The following is a 19608-nucleotide window of genomic DNA, read 5'->3' on the forward strand; positions in this document are numbered from 1 at the left end:
AATGCGGCAGACCAGTATATGATCGTAACTTGTTAGGGGATGATTTAGTAGATTTATAATTTTCTACTCTTAATTTTAGGCATCTCTCAAAACTAAACCCATCCACACGATCATAAGGAAACGAGCCCCTCCATGTAACAATGACTTCTGTCGGTTGGGGTGTGTATGTTCAAGTCTAGCTTTGGAGAAGCGCCAGCCTGCTCACTGCCGCCGACCAGACTGCATGTTTGGCTGCACCTGTTTGAAAAGAAAAGTTGTACTTGTTAAAGGGGGATCCAAAACTAAGCATTTCCAGAAGAAGAGTGCTCATCGTGATCCAGTATTTTATGATAATTTGGGAGAGGAGCAAAAAGAAGAAGGAGAAGAGGGAGTCAAAGAAGAGGAAGAACAATTGAAAGAGAAAAAGAAGAGAAAGAAACTAGAGTACAGTGAGTATCAGTTAAGAATTAAGACAGTACAGGTTTTTGGTTTTTTTTTTTTTTCAAATAGTATGATTATTTGAAAATGTATCTCAGATATAAATTGCTTTAATCCTCTTAATCCGTGATCTCATAAGGATTTAATTATTATTCTTAAAATACTCTTTGTATATGGCATGTGTGACGTACACAGACCTGCACTCATATGCTTTTTTTAAATGGGAATTTTCTCTTGAAGATAGCTCTTCCATGTTAAATTCGAATCTTCTCTCAATTTCATTTTTTCTTTTTATACTGTATCTTTTTGTTTTGTTTACATAGATTGACTAATTTCACCACGTAATTAGAGAGTTTCTTGCTTCTTAGTTTATTGGTAGATTCTTTAGTGTTTGAGTCACCAGGGAAACCCTTAGTTTATTAGAGGGTTAATATTCCATTTTTGGCAGTTTATGTTTACATTTGCTATTATTTGCTGTTTACTTTCTTCAGTCGGATTGGATGATTAATATTTTGATATATATTCTTCCAGTAATTTCTGTTCATCTACATGTGTGCATATATATTTTTTATAGAAATGAAACTTCTGTATATATAGTAACTTTTATAACTTGCTTATCATAAAATCATATTCTGCTTTCTGTATTAACAATTGCAGCTCTATAATTTTATTTTTAATAGCTTTGTATTATTACAGTTCTTTTGGTTGGATATTTAGCTTTTCTGGGTTTTCAGATAGTATGGTGATGAACATTCATGTTCAGTATAGGCTATTAAAAGTGGAATTGCTGTGACAATGAGGATTTTTAAACATTTTTATATGTTGCTACAATTGTACCAACTATACAGTTACCACTAGTTGGATAGTGCCAGTTCTATATTCTTGTTAGATATTAAAACTGATAGGCAGAAACTGATGTCTTTTCTTAAATTTATATTTCTGTAGTGATAGGTTTATTGAACATGTTATAAACTGTAAATGGCTTTTTCAAATTCTTTGCTAACTTTTATTGGAGTGGCTTTGTATTTTTCCTGTATATTTCCAAGAGTTTTATTTTTTCCCAGGTTGTAATTTTGTAATTTACATTTTAATTTTCTTCAGAGTTCTTCCCGTCTCCCTTAGGCGAAGGAAAATCTGAGATGACATGGTTAAGTCTAGTAGTCTCCTTTTTTTTATGATTTTGGTTCTATGGAATCTTATTTAGAAAGTCTTTCTCTATCTTCAAGATTTAAAAAAATTAGATTAATAAATGGTCTTAAAAAATTAAATTGTTAATATATCTGGAATTTATATGAGATTTGGAGTAGGGCATCATTTCTCTCTCAGATGGCTAGCCAGTTATACTATTACTTGTTGAGAATAAGTATTTTACTTATTGGTTTAAAATGTCATCTGTGATACAGGAAATGAAAATATACTAGTGTTTGGGTCTGTTTTTAGTTTCTGCTGTTTATTTTGTGACCAGTGCCAGGCTGTTCTAATTGCTATTTCAGTATTCAAATAAGGTACTCTACCTTCATGAACTTCTTGTAAATAAGATTTTAAAAGTTTAGAATGAAATATAATACAAAGTTATTAATTTAGTTTTTCCGATATCTCCTTGTTGAGTTTACCCCCATCTTGCACTTAACAGCAATACTTTTCCATTTCAAAGCAATGGAAGTAAGTTACAAAAACAGCAGCAGGAGGAATACTGTATATCTGTTAAGTTTATTACTTTGTTTTCTTGATAGAGACTTTACCCTGTATCTTAATTAGAATTAAACTCCAGAAGCCAGCCAATTATTGAAGTATATTTTGGTTTTCTCACTGGGATAGTCCTTAATAAAAGACATTGTCTACTATGTTCTAGGAGCAATGGGGAAAGGAAGGAAGATATTTTTGTAATGATTGCTCTGTAAAAGGAGTAGAAATAGGGAAGAGTTCTTGGAGGCAGAAGTGTTGTTGAGACTGAAAATAAAGGTAAATATAGAAACTGGAAGAGGTTGAAATCTATCAGTGTTTTGCAAAAAGATAGGTGGAAAACGAGAAAAAAATTGCTGATTAAAAGGAGTTGGAGAAAGTTAGGAGAAAATGAAAGACAAATTACTGGAAGAAATGATGGTAGAGGACCTTCCCTGGTGGTGCAGTGGTTAAAACTCCATGCTTCCACTTGAAGGGGCACAGGTTTGATCCCTGGTCAGGGAACTAAGATCCTGTATTCTGTGTGGTGTGGCCAAAAATAAATAAATAAAAGTAGTAGGGTAGAGTAGAATAGAATAGAAAGAAGTGGTGATAGAAAATGTCTCAAAGCTGAAGCACATGACATTTCTGATTTAAGGGGCCACTGAATACCAGGCAGTTAAGGATTTTCAGGTGAATCTATGTAGACACGCACTCCTGACATTTCAGAACACTGAGAGTTAGGAGTATGTCCTGAACTCTTTTTAGAAGAAGCCACTTCTACTAGGAAGGATTTCGAATCACTTTGGTGTCAAAGAGATCATCAATAGTACTGGATGTTTGAGTAATATTCTTAAAGTCAGAGTTGAATAGGGATTGGATGAATTTTTAATCTAACACTTTTGGTTGGCCAAATTATAAACTGTAATTTATAATTATGCATGAAATAGAGATATAGTAAAACATCAGGATGCAAGAAGTTGATCTCTTACAGATTCTTGGTTACTTTCTTGAGGTTGTGCTCCAGAAAATGAAAAAAAAAAAAAAATTCAAGAAACATGAGATAATTTCTAGTGAGTTATGAACACAGCTCAAGATAAACAATCTTAGGATGACTACTATAGAGCAAGACTATAAAGCAAGCAGTCTTATTTAAAATAGAAAAATCAGAAGATGCTGAGAAGACTACCTTTAAGAGTATATTAGTTTTATTTTATTTTAAGAAATGACATGGTTAAGAGCCTGGATGATTCATGATTAGGTGAAAGTATATGCCAACTTCATCAATTAAAAAAAGAATTGAAAACACAGGAAGGAAAAAATTTGTACAGGAGAATTATGGTCCAACTATTGTATGAACTGGTACAATTTTTGGTAAGTTTCAAGCAATGAAGAGTTAAGAAAAGAAGGACTTCCCTATTAGTCTACTGGATGGGAATCCACCTTCCATTGTGGGGAACACTGGTTCAGTCCCTGATCTGGGAACTAAGATCCCACCTGCTGCATGAATAATAATAATAATATTAATTAATAAGAAAAGAGAATCTATTCGACAGTTTGAACAGACTTAGTGGTATAGGACTGATTACATTTTCTTCTCCTTAGGGGTCAGTCACATTAGTTGATTCTACAAGGATTGATAGGGCTTCCCTCATAGTTTGGTAAAGAATCCGCCTGCAGTGCAGGAGACCCCAGTTTGATTCCTGGGTTGGGAAGATCCCCTGGAGAAGGGATAGGCTACCCACTCCAGTATTGTTGGGCTTCCCTTGTAGCTCCGCTGGTAAAGAATCTGCCTACATTGCGGGAGACCTGGGTTTCTGGGTTGCGAAGATCACGTGGAGAAGAGAAAGGCTGCCCCCTCCAGTATTCTGGCCTGGAGAATTCCATGGACTATACAGTCCATGGAGTACCAAAGGATCAAACACAGTTGAGCTACTTTCACTTTCTTTCACAAGGATTGATCACGTAAGCATAATTGACTAAGCAGATGTATGGATGTTTTGATTTTTAGAATTGGCACAGTTAAGTTCCAAATTTTTAGGATAGAAATTAGTACCACAAACCATGATAATGTGAAAGTAGCTCTATAGCTGGAGAAGGCAGTGGCACCCCACTCCAGTACTCTTGCCTGGAGAATCCCATGGGCGGAGGAGCCTGGTAGGCTGCAGTCCATGGGGTCGCCAAGAGTCGGAGACGACTGAGCGGCTTCCCTTTCACTTTTCACTTTGATGCATTGGAGAAGGAAATGGCGACCCACTCCAGTGTTCTTGCCTGGAGAATCCCAGGGATGGGGGAGCCTGGTGGGCTGCCGTCTATGGGGTTGCACAGAGTCAGACACGACTGAAGTGACTTAGCAGCAGCAGCTCTATAGCTGATAGAAGTTGAGATGTGGAACAAGTTTAGGATGCTAATTTCGTTATCTTTCATGACACTGAGTCCCTAGCTAATGCTAAAATCTTGGAGTTGAGTATAAAATGTTTCATTTAGAATTATTGAGATAACCACCAAAACTGAATACAAATGGTTGAAAGTAGTCAGTTATGGGACTGTGACACGGTGTGGTGGAAGATTTGCCTTTCATTTTTGTGTCATTTTGTATAGTTTGAGTTTTTAGTGTTTTTGAATTTATTCTACAGTTAATATATAAATTAAAAATTAGTGTTTTTGATGTGTGAAATTTAGGTATTTAACAATTGCTTTTTTTGGTCATTATAATAGACTTAAATTTTTTTCTGTGATTAGCAGCCCATTAATTCATTGATGTGGACAGAGGGATGCTAACATTATTAGATAGTTTTTATGAAGGGCACTCTATAAGGGTTATGTTATTTAAATCTTGCAACTTTTCGTGATAAGGAGGTTTCTCCATTTTACAAATACACTAATTGAGTGCTTAAGCATTTGAGTGGCTTGTTCCTCAAGGTCACATTGCTGTTAAGTGAGCAATAGGGATTTGAACCCAAGTTTCCCAAATCTTTATGTTTTTTCCACTGTGTAAGATACGATTTCTGAAATTTGGCCTTCACTCTTATCACCTGTTTACTCTTTTGTTTGTCTAAAAATACTGCAGATGGTATAAAAGCACCACTTAGCTACTGTGGGGTGGTACCATGACAAAGGATAAAAATCTGATATTCCTGCTTTCTCAGCCTGCTTAGAATTTTGTTGGAAATGTGTACCTGCAAGTTAACTTGATGTAAAGAGAAGATCAGTAAAATTGATATCTGTAGGAAACTGATTAGGAAAAACGGAGAATACACCAATTATCAATATCAGGAATGAGAAGTGACATTACTACAGACTTTCAAAGGATAATAAGGAAATATTAGAAACAACTTTATAGAAATAAATTGGACAACTTAGATGAAATGAAAAAGTTTTTTTGAAAGACTGCAAAGCTGCCAGACTCATGAAGAAGAAATAATTGCTTAGCCCTATACCTGTGAACTTGTAATGAAAACTCCCAAAGTGACACTCGTTTCAGATATCTTCATGGTGACATCTGCAAAACTGTTTAAGGAAGAAATAATATCCAGTCTCTACAAACAGTCCATAAAATGGTTTCATTCTGTGAGACCAGTGTTACCCTAATACTCAAACTAGTTATGAACATATATAAAAATTATAAATAAAAATTTAGCAGGTCACATCTATGTATATTTTAAGGATAAATATGTTGTGGCCTAGTGCGATTTATCCCAGGTCTGCAGGATTGGTTTGACATCTGAAAATAATTAGTGTAGTTCACCATTACCATAACAAACTTTTTCTTTTTTATAACAGACTTTAAATATATATATATATCATATGATTTCAATAGATATTTTGAAAAATTGGGAAAATCCATTTCTGATGAAAGTCCTTAAGCACACTAGCAATAGAAAGAAATTTTCTCAACCAGATAAGGAGCATCTGTAAAAATCTTAGCAGCCAACATACTAATTTTGGTACAAGGCTGAGTACTTTCTCCCAGAGATTAGGAATGAAGAAGATTTCTCTTTCATTATGTCTGTTTAACATCATACAGCCTAGCCAGCCAATAAGGCATGAAAAAGAAAATGAATCCAGGTTGGAAAAGAAGAAATAAAATTGGCTTTTTTGTAGATAGGGGAATTCTAGGAAATCTACAAAACTACTAGAAGTATAAGTTAGTTTAGTGAGGTTACAACATTCAACAATATCAAGATACAGTATATTTGTATATATGCCAGTGAACAACTTGAAATTGAAGTTAAAAAAACCATTTAAAATAGTATACAAAGAAATGAAATGCTTAAGGATAAATCTGACTAAAGTTGCAAAAAAAAGAAAATCCTTTATACTAAAAAGTGCTGAGTGCATGCATGCATGCTAAGTCACTTCAGTCGTGTCTGACTCTTTGCAAGCCTGTGACTGTGTGGCCTGCCAGGTTCCTCTGTCCGTGGGATTCTCCAGGTAAGAATGCTGGAGTAGGTTGCCATGTTCTCCAGGGGATCTTCCCAACCCAGGGATCAAACCCACATCTCTTGCATCTCCCGCATTGGCAGATGGATTGTTTACCACTGCGCCACCTAAGTAAATGGAGAGGTTCACAGTTTTCATGCATCAGAAGATTCTTGGTAAGATACAGTTTTCCTCGGACTGACCTATAGATTTGGTTCTGTTCCAGTCAAAACCTCAGTAGGCTTCTTTTGGTAGAAATTGGTGAGTTGTTTCTAAAATTTATATGGAAAATAAAGGACTTAGAGTAGTCCTTTGATAAACAAGGACATAGTTGGTAGACTTATACTACCTGATTTTACTGTAAAGCTGATATAATTGGGATAAACAAAGACACTCACAAGCATACCTCATTCTATTGTAATTTGAATATATCGCAGTTTTTATAAATTGAAGGTTTGTGGCAATCAATGTCCAGCAAGTCTGTTGGCACCATTTTGCCAGCAAAGCTTGCTCCTTTCATGCCTCTGTGTCATATTTTGGTAATTCTCACGATATTTCAGATTTTTTCATTATTATACACTTGTATGAATTGTACCAATACAAGATGGCAAACTTAATGAATGTTGTGTGTATTCTGACTACTCTAGCTACTATTTCCCATCTGTCTCCCTCTGCTTGACCTCCCTGTTTCCTAAGACACAACAATAATGAAATTTGGCCAATTGATAACCCTACAGTAGTCTCTTAAGTTTTCAAGTAAAAGGAATGGTCTTGCATATCTCATTTTAAATCAAAGCTAGAAGTGATTAAGCTTAGTGAGGAAGGCATGTCAAAAGCTGAGATGGGCTGAAAGCTATAAAGCTTTCACCAGTTAGCTAAGTTGTAAATGCAAAGAAAAAGTTCTTGAAGGAAACTAAAAGTGCTACTCCAGTGAACATATGAATGATAAAAAAGCAAAACAGTCTTATTGCTGACACTGAGAAAGTTTCAGTGGTTTGAATAGAGTATCATACCAGTCACAACATTCTCCTAAGCTCAGTTCAGTTCAGTCGCTCAGTCATCTCCGACTCTTTGCGACCCCATGAATCGCAGCACGCCAGGCCTCCATGTTCATCACCATCTCCCGGAGTTCACTCAGACTCACGTCCATCGAGTCCATGATGCCATCCAGCCATCTCATCCTCCGTCGTCCCCTTCTCCTCCTACCCCCAATCCCTCCCAGCATCAGTCTTTTCCAGTGAGTCAACTCTTTGCATGAGGTGGCCAAAGTCCTGGAGTTTCAGCTTTAGCATCATTCCCTCCAAAGAAATCCCAGGGCTGATCTCCTTCAGAATGGACTGGTTAGATCTCCTTGCAGTCCAAGGGACTCTCAAGAGTCTTCTCCAACACCACAGTTCAAAAGCATAAATTCTTTGGTGCTCAGCCTTCTTCACAGTCCAAATCTGACATCCATACATGACCACAGGAAAACCATAGCCGTGACTAGACAGACCTTAGTCGGCAAAGTAATGTCTCTGCTTTTGAATATACTATCTAGGTTGGTCATAACTTTTCTTCCAAGGAGTAAGCGTCTTTTAATTTCATGGCTGCAGTCACTATCTGCAGTGATTTTGGAACCCCAAAAAATAAAGTCTGACACTGTTTCCACTGTTTCCCCATCTATGTCCCATGAAGTGATGGGACCAGATGCCATGATCTTCGTTTTCTGAATGTTGAACTTTAAGCCAACTTTTTCACTCTCCTCTTTCACTTTCATTAAGAGGCTTTTTAGCTCCTCTTCACTTTCTGCCATAAGGGTGGTGTCATCTGCATATCTGAGGTTATTGATATTTCTCCTGGCAATCTTGATTCCAGCTTGTGTTTCTTCCAGTCCAGCGTTTCTCATGATGTACTCTGCATAGAAGTTAAATAAGCAGGGTGACAATATACAGCCTTGACGTACTCCTTTTCCTATTTGGAACCAGTGTGTTGTTCCATGTCCAGTTCTAACTGCTGCTTCCTGACCTGCATACAGATTTCTCAAGAGGCAGGTCAGGTGGTCTGGTATTCCATCTCTTTCAGAATTTTCCACAGTTTATTGTGATCCACACAGTCAAAGGCTTTGGCATAGTCAGTAAAGCAGAAGTAGATGTTTTTCTGAAACTCTTGCTTTTTTGATGATCTAGTGGATGTTGGCAATTTAATCTCTGGTTCCTCTGCCTTTTCTAAAAGCAGCTTGAACATCAGGAAGTTCACGGTTCACATATTGCTGAAGCCTGGCTTGGAGAATTTTGAGCATTAGTTTACTAGCATGTGAGATAAGTGCAATTGTGCGGTAGTTTGAGCATTCTTTGGCATTGCCTTTCTTTGGGATTGGAATGAAAACTGACCTTTTCCAGTCCTGTGGCCACTGCTGAGTTTTCCAAACTTGCTGGCATATTGAGTGCAGCACTTTCACAGCATCATCTTTCAGGAGTTGAAACAGCTCAACTGGAATTCCATCACCTCCACTAGCTTTGTTCGTAGCAATGCTTTCCAAGGCCCACTTGACTTCACATTCCAAGATGTCTGGCTCTAGGTAAGTGATCACACCATCCTGATTATCTGGGTCGTGAAGATCTTTTTTGTACAGTTTTTCTGTGTATTCTTGCCACCTCGTTTTAATATCTTCTGCTTCTGTTAGGTCCATACCATTTGTCCTTTATCGAGCCCATCTTTGCATGAAATGTTCCCTTGGTATCTCTAATTTTCTTGAAGAGATCTCTAGTCTTTCCCATTCTGTTGTTTTCCTCTATTTCTTTGCATTGATTGCTGAAGAAGGCTTTCTTGTATCTTCTTGCTATTCTCTGGAACTCTGCATTCAGATGCTTATATCTTTCCTTTTCTCCTTTGCTTTTCCCCTCTCTTCTTTTCACAGCTATTTGTAAGGCCTCCCCAGACAGCCATTTTGCTTTTTTGCATTTCTTTTCCATGGGGATGGTCTTGATCCCTGTCTCTGTACAGTGTCACAAACCTCATTTCATAGTTCATCAGGCACTCTATCTATCAGATCTAGGCCCCTAAATCTATTTCTCACTTCCACTGTATAATCATAAGGGATTTGATTTAGGTCATACCTGAATGAATGGCCTAGCGGTTTTCCCTACTTTCTTCAATTTGAGTTGAATTTGGCAATAAGGAGTTCATGATCTGAGCCACAGTCAGCTCCCGGTCTTGTTTTTGTTGACTGTATAGAGCTTCTCCATCTTTGGCTGCAAAGAATATAATCAATCTGATTTCGGTGTTGACCATCTGGTGATGTCCATGTGTAGAGTCTTCTGTTGTGTTGTTGGAAAAGGGTGTTTTTTATGACCAGTGCATTTTCTTGGCAAAAAAGCCCCTAATTGTCTTGAATTCTATGAAGTCTTCTGAGAGAGGGTGAAAAGTTTAAAGCTAGCTGTGTTTGGTTCTTCAGGTTTATGGAAAGAAACTATTTCCATGACATACAAATAAATCCACGGAGAAGCAGCAAGTACTGGTATAGAAGCTGCATCAAGTTATCCAGAAGAGCTATCTCACATATAACAATGACTGCTACACTAAACTGCGGGCATTCAGTGTAGGCAAAACAGCCTTATGATGGAAGAAGATGCCATCTATGACAATTTTGTCCGTTTTTGCTTCATGTATTTTGATGATCTGTCATTAGGTGTATGAATGTTTGTAGAAGTTATTTTTTCTGGATGTATTGAACATTTTATTAGTATATGACAGCCTTCTTTGTTGGGTTCGCTGGTGGCTCAGATGGTAAAGAATATGCCTGCAATGCAGGAGACCCAAGTTTGATCCTTGGGTCAGGAAGAAGGGAATGTGCTACCCACTCCAGTATGCTTGCGCAGAGAATTCCATGGACAGAGAAACCTACTGGGCTACAGTCTCTGGGGTTGCAAAGAGTTGGACATGACTGAGTGACTAACGCACACACATCCTTCTTTGTCTGTTTTTTGATTTGATGTTTACTTTGGTCTTAGTATACCCATCCCTGTTCTTTTCTGGTTACCGTTTGCATGGATTATCATTTTCTGTCACTTTCAGCCTGTTTGTGCCTTTGGATCTCAAGTGAGTCTCTTGGTGACAGGGTATAATTAGATCATGTTATTTTTCTTTTTAAATCAATTCTGCCAATCTTTCTTTTGATGGAGATTTTAATCTATATTTAAAATAGTTATCAATAAGAAGGATCTTCTGTCATTGTGCTGTTCGTTTTTCTGTATACTTAATAACTCTTAGGTTCCTCGGTTCCTGCGTTACTCTATTATTTTGTTTTTAGTTGGTATTTTGTTGTCAAATGTTTGAAATTTCTTCTCATTTCCCTTTGTGTGTTTTGTGTAGTTTTTTTTTTTTTTTTTCTTTTTTGGTCACCATCAGTTCAGTTCAGTCGCTCAGTCGTGTCCGACTCTTTGCGATCCCATGAGTTGCAACACGCCAGGCCTCCCTGTCCATCACCAACTCCCGGAGTTCACTCAAACTCATGTTCATCGAGTCGGTGATGCCATCCAGCCATCTCATCCTCTGTCGTCCCCTTCTCCTCCTGCCCCCAATCCCTTCCAGCATCAGAGTCTTTTCCAATGAGTCACCTCTTTGCATGAGGTGGCAAAGTACTGGAGTTTCAGCTTTAGCATCATTCCTTCCAAAGAACACCCAGGACCGATCTCCTTTAGAATGGACTGGTTCGCAGGGCTTACATTTACCATCCTGAAGTTATAACACTCTAAATTTATATCAACTTGATTGACATTAAAAAAAACTCTCCTCCTTTATAGCTATACTTCCACACCTTTTGATTGTTAATGTCACAGTGTTACATATTTATACATCGTGTATTCACAAGCAAATGATTTCTAAAATGCATTAATTTCTTAAATTATGTAGAAAACAAAATTCAGAGTTATAAACTAAAAATAATAATAATAACTTTCATACTAATGCTTTTTCCCTTTAAATGCATATTAATCTCTCAAATTCTATAGAAAATGAAGAGTACATTTATAGACTCTTGTTATAATAATACTAGGTTCTCTCTCTCTCTGGAAGGACAATTTTGCTACATTTAGGTTTCTTGGTCGATAGTATTTTTCTTTTAACACTTTGGATAGATCTGATCACTGTCTGGTGGCCTCCAGAGTTTCTGATGAGACATCTGCTCATATTTTATTGAGGATCTCTTGTAAGTGATGATTTGCTTCTCTCTTTCTGTTTTCAAGATTCTTTGTCTTTCTCTTTTGAAAGTTTGATTATAATGTGTCTCACTGTGGGTCTCTGAGTTCATCTTACTTGGAATTTGTTGAGCTTTCTGGATGTTTATATTCTTGTCTTTCCTTGAAATTTGAAAGTTTTCAGTTGTTATTTCTGCAGAGATTCTCTCTGCCCATTTCTTTTTCTCTTCTCCCTCTGGAATGCCTGTGATGCTTATACTTGTCTACTTGATGGTATCACTCAGGTCCTTAGGTTCTGTTCACTTGTCTTTAATCTCTTATATTTCTTTTCCTTAGACTCCATGATTCCCATGGTGCTATCTTCAAATTCGCTGATTCTTTTTTTTGCCTATTTGAATCTGCCTTTGAGTCCCTGTAGTTAATTTTCCATTTTAGTTACTGTGCTTTTTTACCTCCAGGATTGCTTTTTGGTTTCTTTTCAGGGTTTGTGTTTCTTTATCAATATTTCCATCTTTTTCACATGTTATTTTCTTGACTTTCTCCACATCTTCCTTGATTTTTTTGAGTATCTTTAAGGCAGTTATTTTAAAGTCTTTGGTATATCTATCTTTTGGTCTTTTTCAGGGATGGTTGATTAATTTTTTTTCTTTGAAATGGGCCATACTTTTTTTTTTGTATGGTTTGTGATGTTTTGTAAAACACTGGACATTTGAATCTGATAATGTGATAACTCTGGAAATCAGATTCTTTTCCTTCTTCGGATTTTTTTGTTCTTAACTGTTTCTGTTTTTTTGATTCTTGTAGGCTGTCTGTGTCAAGCCTTTCCTTAGGCATTCATGTGTGTGCTTAGTCGCTCAGTTGTGTTGACTCTTTGCGACCCCAGGGACTGTAGCCCTCCAGGCTCCTCTGTCCATGGGTATTCTCTAGGCAAGAATACTGGAGTGGGTTGCCATGCCCTCCTTTTGGGGATCTTTCCAACCCAGGTACTGAACATTGCAGGCAGATTCTTTACTGTCTGAGCCACCTGGGAAGCCCAAGAATACTGATGTGGGTAGCCTATTCCTTCCCTAGGGCAACTTCCTGAACAGGAATCACACCAGGGTCTCCTGCATTGCAGGCAGATTCTTCACCAGCTGAGCGATGAGGGAAGCCCTAGGCATGCAGAGTCCCTTTCTAATTTTCCTTGTATATGCAGGGTTTTTTTTTTTTTTTCCCCAAGTGTTCTAGTCTTTAGTGTCTGTCTCCTGTAAAGGGGGATGAGTGAAAAGTGAAGAGAGGAGAGGGTGGTGTCCCTTTAAATCCCCTCGAAGTTACCTAAGACAGAAGGAAAAGGCCTTGCAACCAAGTGGGTAGCTTCAACAGTAATAGCTTCCTGCCTCTGTGCACCTCTGTGGCCAGAAGCAGCAGTCAGAGCAGAGATCCCTGATATTTAGAGGACAAGGTCCTTTCTGCCCACCTTCGCTCCCACTGTGTTGCAAGCTGCTCCAGGAACACGTGCACAGCTGCTTGCCAGGTGACCAGGTGATGAGGAATGAGTAGCTGTTGTTGTGCCAAGAACTGAAATTGAACCTAATGAACGTTTACTGTCCCAGTCCTCCCTTGAAAGGTGCAATTCTTCATCAGACTCCAGAGTTTGAAAATATATCAGATTCTGCCAGTACAATTATTGTTCACATCTAGAATCATATATCTTGGTGCTGCCTACTCCATCATCTCCCCAGAAACCTCTCAGTATCCATTCTTAAACAACAACAAAAACCCCAAACCCAAAAAACTCCTAGCAAGCAAAACTGAATATTGTAATGGTGTTTCTTCCCTTTTTCATCTGTAATTTCATTGCAGTTCTAATCATTGCAATCCTAATCAAAATTGTGACAACTTTTTATGTGAAACTTGAAAAGCTGATTCCAAAATTTATATGAAAATGCACCTAGAAATAGCCAGGGCAGTCTAGAATAAGGCGGGAGGTCTTGCTTGCTAAATGTCGAAAGTTATAGAACTCTCGTTTTAAGATGGGATGGGGACTTCTTGGCAGTCCAGTGGTTGAAAACTTCATGCTTCAAGTACAGGAGGGAAGGGTTCGATCTCTGGTCGGGGAACTAGGATCCCACAGGCCGCGTGGTGTGGCCAACAACAACAGAACGATGCTTCTGGCTGGAGTACCAACTGAATAGACTAGTAGGCCAAATAGAGAGGCTGCAGTAGACTCAGACACATGAGCAGTTGGTTTGACAAAAGTGGCAGCAGAGTAAGGAAAAGGGTGATCTCGTCAGTAACTGTTTGTGGAATCATTGAATATCCATATCGGGAATATGTGAAACTTTATTCCTCACGCTATACATAGAAATAATTTCTACATAGATTACAGACCCAATTGTCAAAGCTAATCAACACAACTTTTGGAAGATAATGTTTAAAAAAATGCACATGTGTGTGTATGATCTCATATTAGTAGAAGGGTTCTTAAGCGTAACAGGAGAAATAATCAGTCCTTTTTGGGTTGGCCAAAATGTTCATTCAGGTTTTTTCGTAATATCTTACAGAAAAATCCAAACAAACTTCTTGGCCAAGCCAATATATTTGATGAGTTAAAAATGAGAAGCTCATTGCTTAAAGACATTAAGCAAGTGAAAATGTAAGCTACAGTGAGAAAATAGATACTTGCAATATTTAGGGACTTGTATCCAGAATATATAGAGATATTGGTGCAGATTAATCAGAACTAAGTGGTCCCATTTTAAAAAGGGCAAGTCTCTGGTGGCCCAGAGGCTAATACTGTGCTTCCAGTGCTTGGGACCTGGGTTCGATCGCTGGTCAGATAACTAGATCCCACATTCCACAACTGAGATTTCACGTGCAGCGACTACAGAGTTATCATCCCGTAACTAAAGATCTGCATGCCACAACTAAGATTCACCATGGCCAAATAAATGTAAATATTTTTTTAAAAGTGGGGGCAAGTCTTTTAGAAGCACTTCAGGAGGGATGTTGACCATCTCATTTATAATTGGAAATGCAAACTATATCCACAGCAAGATTCTACTGCATGCCTGCAAAAATGGTTATAATTAAAATTCTCTGATGATACCAGCTCTTAAGAAATGGGAGCTTTGATGTACTGCTAGTGGGAATGTAAATTGGCATAAGCACTTTGGAAAGTAGTTTGACAGTTTCTGCTGGGATTGGTGACTCACATGCCCTTAGTCTAGTAGTTTGACTCCAGAGTAACCAGCAGAACTGCATTCTACAACAGTGTTTTGGCACAATGACTCACAGTACCTAAAACCTGCAAACAAACCCAGATATCTGATAGCATTAGAATGAATAAATAATAGTATGAATAATCAGTGGAATAGTATATACCACTGTAAAAATAAATGATTTATGTGTAGAATATAGATATATTTTACAAAATTGTTGAGTGAGAAGGAAAAAAAAAGCTAGGCAGGGAATACATCTCTGTAATTAATTTCAAAAGTAGACAAAATTAAGCTGTGATGTTTAGTGATGATGTTTGGTGTTAAAAGGGAATGCAGAGAGGTGGCTAATAATTTAAGTGAGTTGCTTGTAGGAAGGAATTATGAGAAAGACATGCAAAGGCTTCTGAGGTTTATGGCCATATTTCATTTCTTAATCTTTATAGAGTTTACATGGTTGTATATTTGTTAATATGTATTGCTATTAAGTTGTATATACATTGTTTCTATACATACGGGTATTTCACAATAAAGAGGTTTAAAATGCCTTCAGAATGGGAGGGAGATGAATATAGTATGCTGATTATTAGCATAGCAGTTTTCTGGGACTTACTTGCCCAACACTTCATTCATGAAGCAAGTACTCTGGGCACTGCTAGGAGTGAGAGGAGTTAAGATATAGACAGTGAAAACTAAGTCTGTAAGAAATAACTGTCAATTTGATGAACAGGTAAACATGTAGATATATATTTATGATAATTTTAAATGCCACAATAACAATAGTGCCATGTTTTAAGTATCATGAAGAAAAGGCTTTTTGAGAACTGAGAAGGCAAAATGATCATGCTACAGAACCTTGGGAAGATGGTGTGTATTGGAAGGCATTTGAATAGAAACAAGGGGATATATTACTTTATTCTTGAAACAGGTTTCTGTTCTTGGCTTCTGTGAATATATGCTACTCTGTCTCTCCCCTCATTGTGTCTTTGCTAACTTCCTTTATCTGGGTTTCAGATGAAAGGTAGGAGTATCTCAAGTGTATTGTGAGGGGGAAAGAGAAGTGTTCAGTCTTGGATTCCAGACTGTAAAGGAATCAAGTGGACAGCGGGGTTAAGGAAGTGTGGGGAAGTGGACTGTTGTTCAGGGTCTTATGTGGAGTCTGTCCATTTTCATGGCTTCAGGTGTAGTCTCTGCCCAATGGTAGTCTTAATTTTTAATGCTTACCCTAGTTGCTGTCATTCCAATCTTAACACTGTCCTCAACAGAACTCAATTCAATAGATTTTGTGAACTCTCCTGTTTACTGGAGCCACAGTTTCTGTTTTATCCACAAAATTTAGAGTTGTTTTTGATTCTCTGAGAAATTAATATGTTTAGACATTTTAAGAGGTTTTCTTTGGAAGTATTGTGAAGTTATGAGCTGTTATTTTCAAAAGAAAAAAAAGATGAAAAGAGTTCTTAGTAAATCCTTAGTTTATGGAGGCTTAGAAAGTCCTTGAAAGATGATTGAAAGAGGCAAGACAATGTTGTTTGACCTGAAGCCTTTTATTTTTGTAGTAAAATTAATATGTGTGAAATAATTCATAGAACTAGACAACAAAGCTTTAACCAAATGATTGATAGAGGCTCTGTATACACCACCTTCTTTGTAAGGGCACCCTGGTTTACCCTTTTAAAAATTGCAACCATCCCCCTTAAGATATATACTCATACATACTCACTAAACAGTTTATCAGTACTTCTCTGTGCTTGGTTTTTTCCTTATAAGCACTTGAAAATCCTACATATTTTCATTATTTTCCCTGTTTATGACTGTCTTACCCTCGTCCCTCTACAACTTAAGTATAACCTCCATGAAAGCAAGAATTTTTGATCAGTTTTGTTCATTACTGTGTCTACTAAGTCTGATACATATGAAATGTTCAAATATTTGAATACCTGAATGAATACTGGGTTTTTAACAGCCTATGTGAATTATGTGATAAATAAACTAAGTTAACAAAAGTTGGATAACAGAGGCTGCTAAGTAGCTAACAAATTAACTCAGTCACATTCTAGCTCAGGTTTTTTCGCCCTTGGTGTTTTAATCTTTAAACCTCTAGTCAGTATTTTATAGTTACACTCTGAATGATGTTAGCCTTAGGAGACTTTTAGACAAAATTATTCATCAGTAATTGGGTCTTAGTGTTCAGAGCAAATGGACTTCTTATGAGATCAGGTAGCAGTTTGGATACTGCTTTCTTATGCAAGATTAAGTGTCAGTTGCCCCTTTCATGTGATTTTAGGCAAAGATTGTGGGTCTTAGGTTTGGAGCTATCCTCTCTGAGCACATATCATTGAAATGCAAAACACAATGTTTGCTTCTCTTGTCTTATTGATGGGAATGGGTAATTTGCTTTTGAAAAAGCAGCCAACAGCCTGTTAACCAAATCCTCTATTTAATTTGGTTAAGAATCAGTACATGTTTTCCTTTGTGTAGAATTTGTTGATGATATGATTTCGTCTTAGTTAGGTTTCATTGCTTTCCTGTTTATGTATTTTTGCTTCTATGCTGAGTTCAGGCTGACTATTGAATAGAAGTTGTCATCAGAAGGCAGCAGTAACAGGTCTGGAACCAGATTGACTGGGTTTGATCCAGGTTCTGCCTCTTATTATTGGACTTCCCTGAACTTCAGCTTTTGCAAAGTATCAGTTCAATTGCTTAGTCATTTCAGACTCTTTGCAACCCCATGGACTGCAGCACGCCAGGCCTCCCTGTCCATCACCAACTCCCAGAGTTCACTCAGACTCAGATCCATAGATTTGGTGATGCCATCCAGCCACCTCATCCTCTGTTGTCCCCTTCTCCTCCTGCCTTCAGTCTTTCCCGGCATCAGGGTCTTTACAAATGAGTCAGTTCTTCCCATCAGGTGGCCAAAGGATTGGAGTTTCAGCTTCAACATCAGTCCTTCCAATGAATATGCAGGACTGATTTCCTTTAGGATGGACTGGTTGGATCTTCTTGCAGTCCAGGTGACTCTCAAGAGTCTTCTCCAACACCACAGTTCAAAAGCTTCAGTTCTTCAGCGCTCAGCTTTCTTTATAGTCCAACTCTCACATCCATACATGACTACTGGAAAAACCATAGCTTTGACTAGACGGACCTTTGTTGGCAAAGTAATGTCTCTGCTTTTTGATATGCTGTCTAGGTTTGTCAGCTTTTCTACCAAGGAGCAAGAGTCTTTTAATTTCATGGCTGCAGTCACCACCTGCAGTGGTTTTGGAGCTCAAGAAAATAAAGTCTGTCACTGTTTCCACTGTTTGCCTATTTGCCATGAAGTGATGGGACCAGATGCCATGATCTTAGTTTTCTGAATGTTGAGTTTTAAGCCAGCTTTTTCACTCTCCTCTTTCACTTTCATCAAGAGGCTCTTTAGTTCTTCTTCACTTTCTCCCATAAGGGTAGTGTCATCGGCATATCTGAGGTACTGATATTTCTCCAGGCAATCTTGACTCCAGCTTGTGCTTCATCCAGCCCAGCATTTCTCATGATGTACTCTGCATAGAAGTTAAATAAGCAGGGTGACAATATACAGCCGTGACATACTCCTTTCCCTATTTGGAACCAAATGGAAATAATAATATCTCAAGGACCATTGTTACAGTTATATGAATTAAAACATAGTAAGTGCTTAGACTCTGTAGATAGGTTCAAAAAGTACTTGTTGTTATTTGTAGAATTAAAAACTGTAATATAGAATGATTATCTTTCTAGGATAATAGAAAAAGCCTCTTGTGATCATGTTAATTATAATAGCATCTCCTGTTAACTCTTTATCCTTTATTTATCCATCTGTATTTTTCTATGTTGTCCTTATTACTTGATACTATATGTTTATTAGATTGTTTTCTCCTGTGGATTATAAACTCTGTGAAGGCAAGAACTTTGTTTTAGTCATAGCTGTTTTCACTCTAGGATCTAAAGCAGTGTCTGATTTATAATAGGTATTCAACAAATATTTGGTTAATAAATTAATTAAGATTCATGAGGGCCAACTAAAGGTTTCTTAGGGGTTGTCTATCTGTTTGATTTTAATGATTTAATGCTTTTTATGAGGGAGAATATTTTGACAATGCCTCAGTTAACTTTTGTCGTACCCTTCCTTTTGTTAAGCTATCTGTGAAACAGAACCTGAACAGCCTGTTCGACATTACCCACTGTGGGTGAAAGTAGAAGGTGAAGTAGATCCAGAACCAGTGTATATCCCAACGCCTTCTGTCATTGAGCCTATGAAACCATTGTTGTTGCCTCAACCAGAAGTTTTATCTACTACTGTGAAGGGCAAACTACTCACGGGAATTAAACCTGCGAGGGCATATACTCCCAAACCCAACCCTGTGGTAAGCTTAGAGTTATACATCTTTTATTGAAAGTTATAAAAATAATATGTAAAGGTAATGGGTTTCAACCAGATTTTTGGTTTGTATTTTGTGATTCATGGTGCTTTCAGGTAGTATGTCTGCAAGCCATCTCCCTTTCTGATTTAGTCAGTTTAATTGATGGCATTTAAAAAGTGTCATAAAAGTTGACAGAAAACAGCAAAATTCTGTAAAGCAATATCCTTCAACTAAAAATAAATTAATTTTAAAAATGTCATAAAAGTAGAGTGAGTAGTAGTATGATTGACCCTTGAGCAACAGGGAGGGTTTGGAGCGTAGAGCCTTTGTGCAGTCGAAAGTCCGAGTGTAATGTTACAG

The 19608-nt window shown here is 37.5% G+C and overlaps 1 protein-coding gene across 1 annotated transcript in view; it reads left to right on the plus strand.

Annotated features, from left to right (window-relative positions):
• Positions 1-19608, plus strand: part of MGA (MAX dimerization protein MGA) — a 147045-nt gene that overhangs the window by 98605 nt on the left and 28832 nt on the right. Inside the window, exons 9-10 of the mRNA XM_052647402.1 lie at positions 80-428; positions 19025-19251. Of these exons, the coding sequence (XP_052503362.1) occupies positions 80-428; positions 19025-19251 (576 nt within the window). The remainder of the gene's footprint in view (positions 1-79; positions 429-19024; positions 19252-19608) is intronic.

This window comes from Budorcas taxicolor, chromosome 10 (genome assembly GCF_023091745.1).
Source record: "Budorcas taxicolor isolate Tak-1 chromosome 10, Takin1.1, whole genome shotgun sequence".
Classification (NCBI taxonomy): Eukaryota; Metazoa; Chordata; class Mammalia; order Artiodactyla; family Bovidae; genus Budorcas; species Budorcas taxicolor.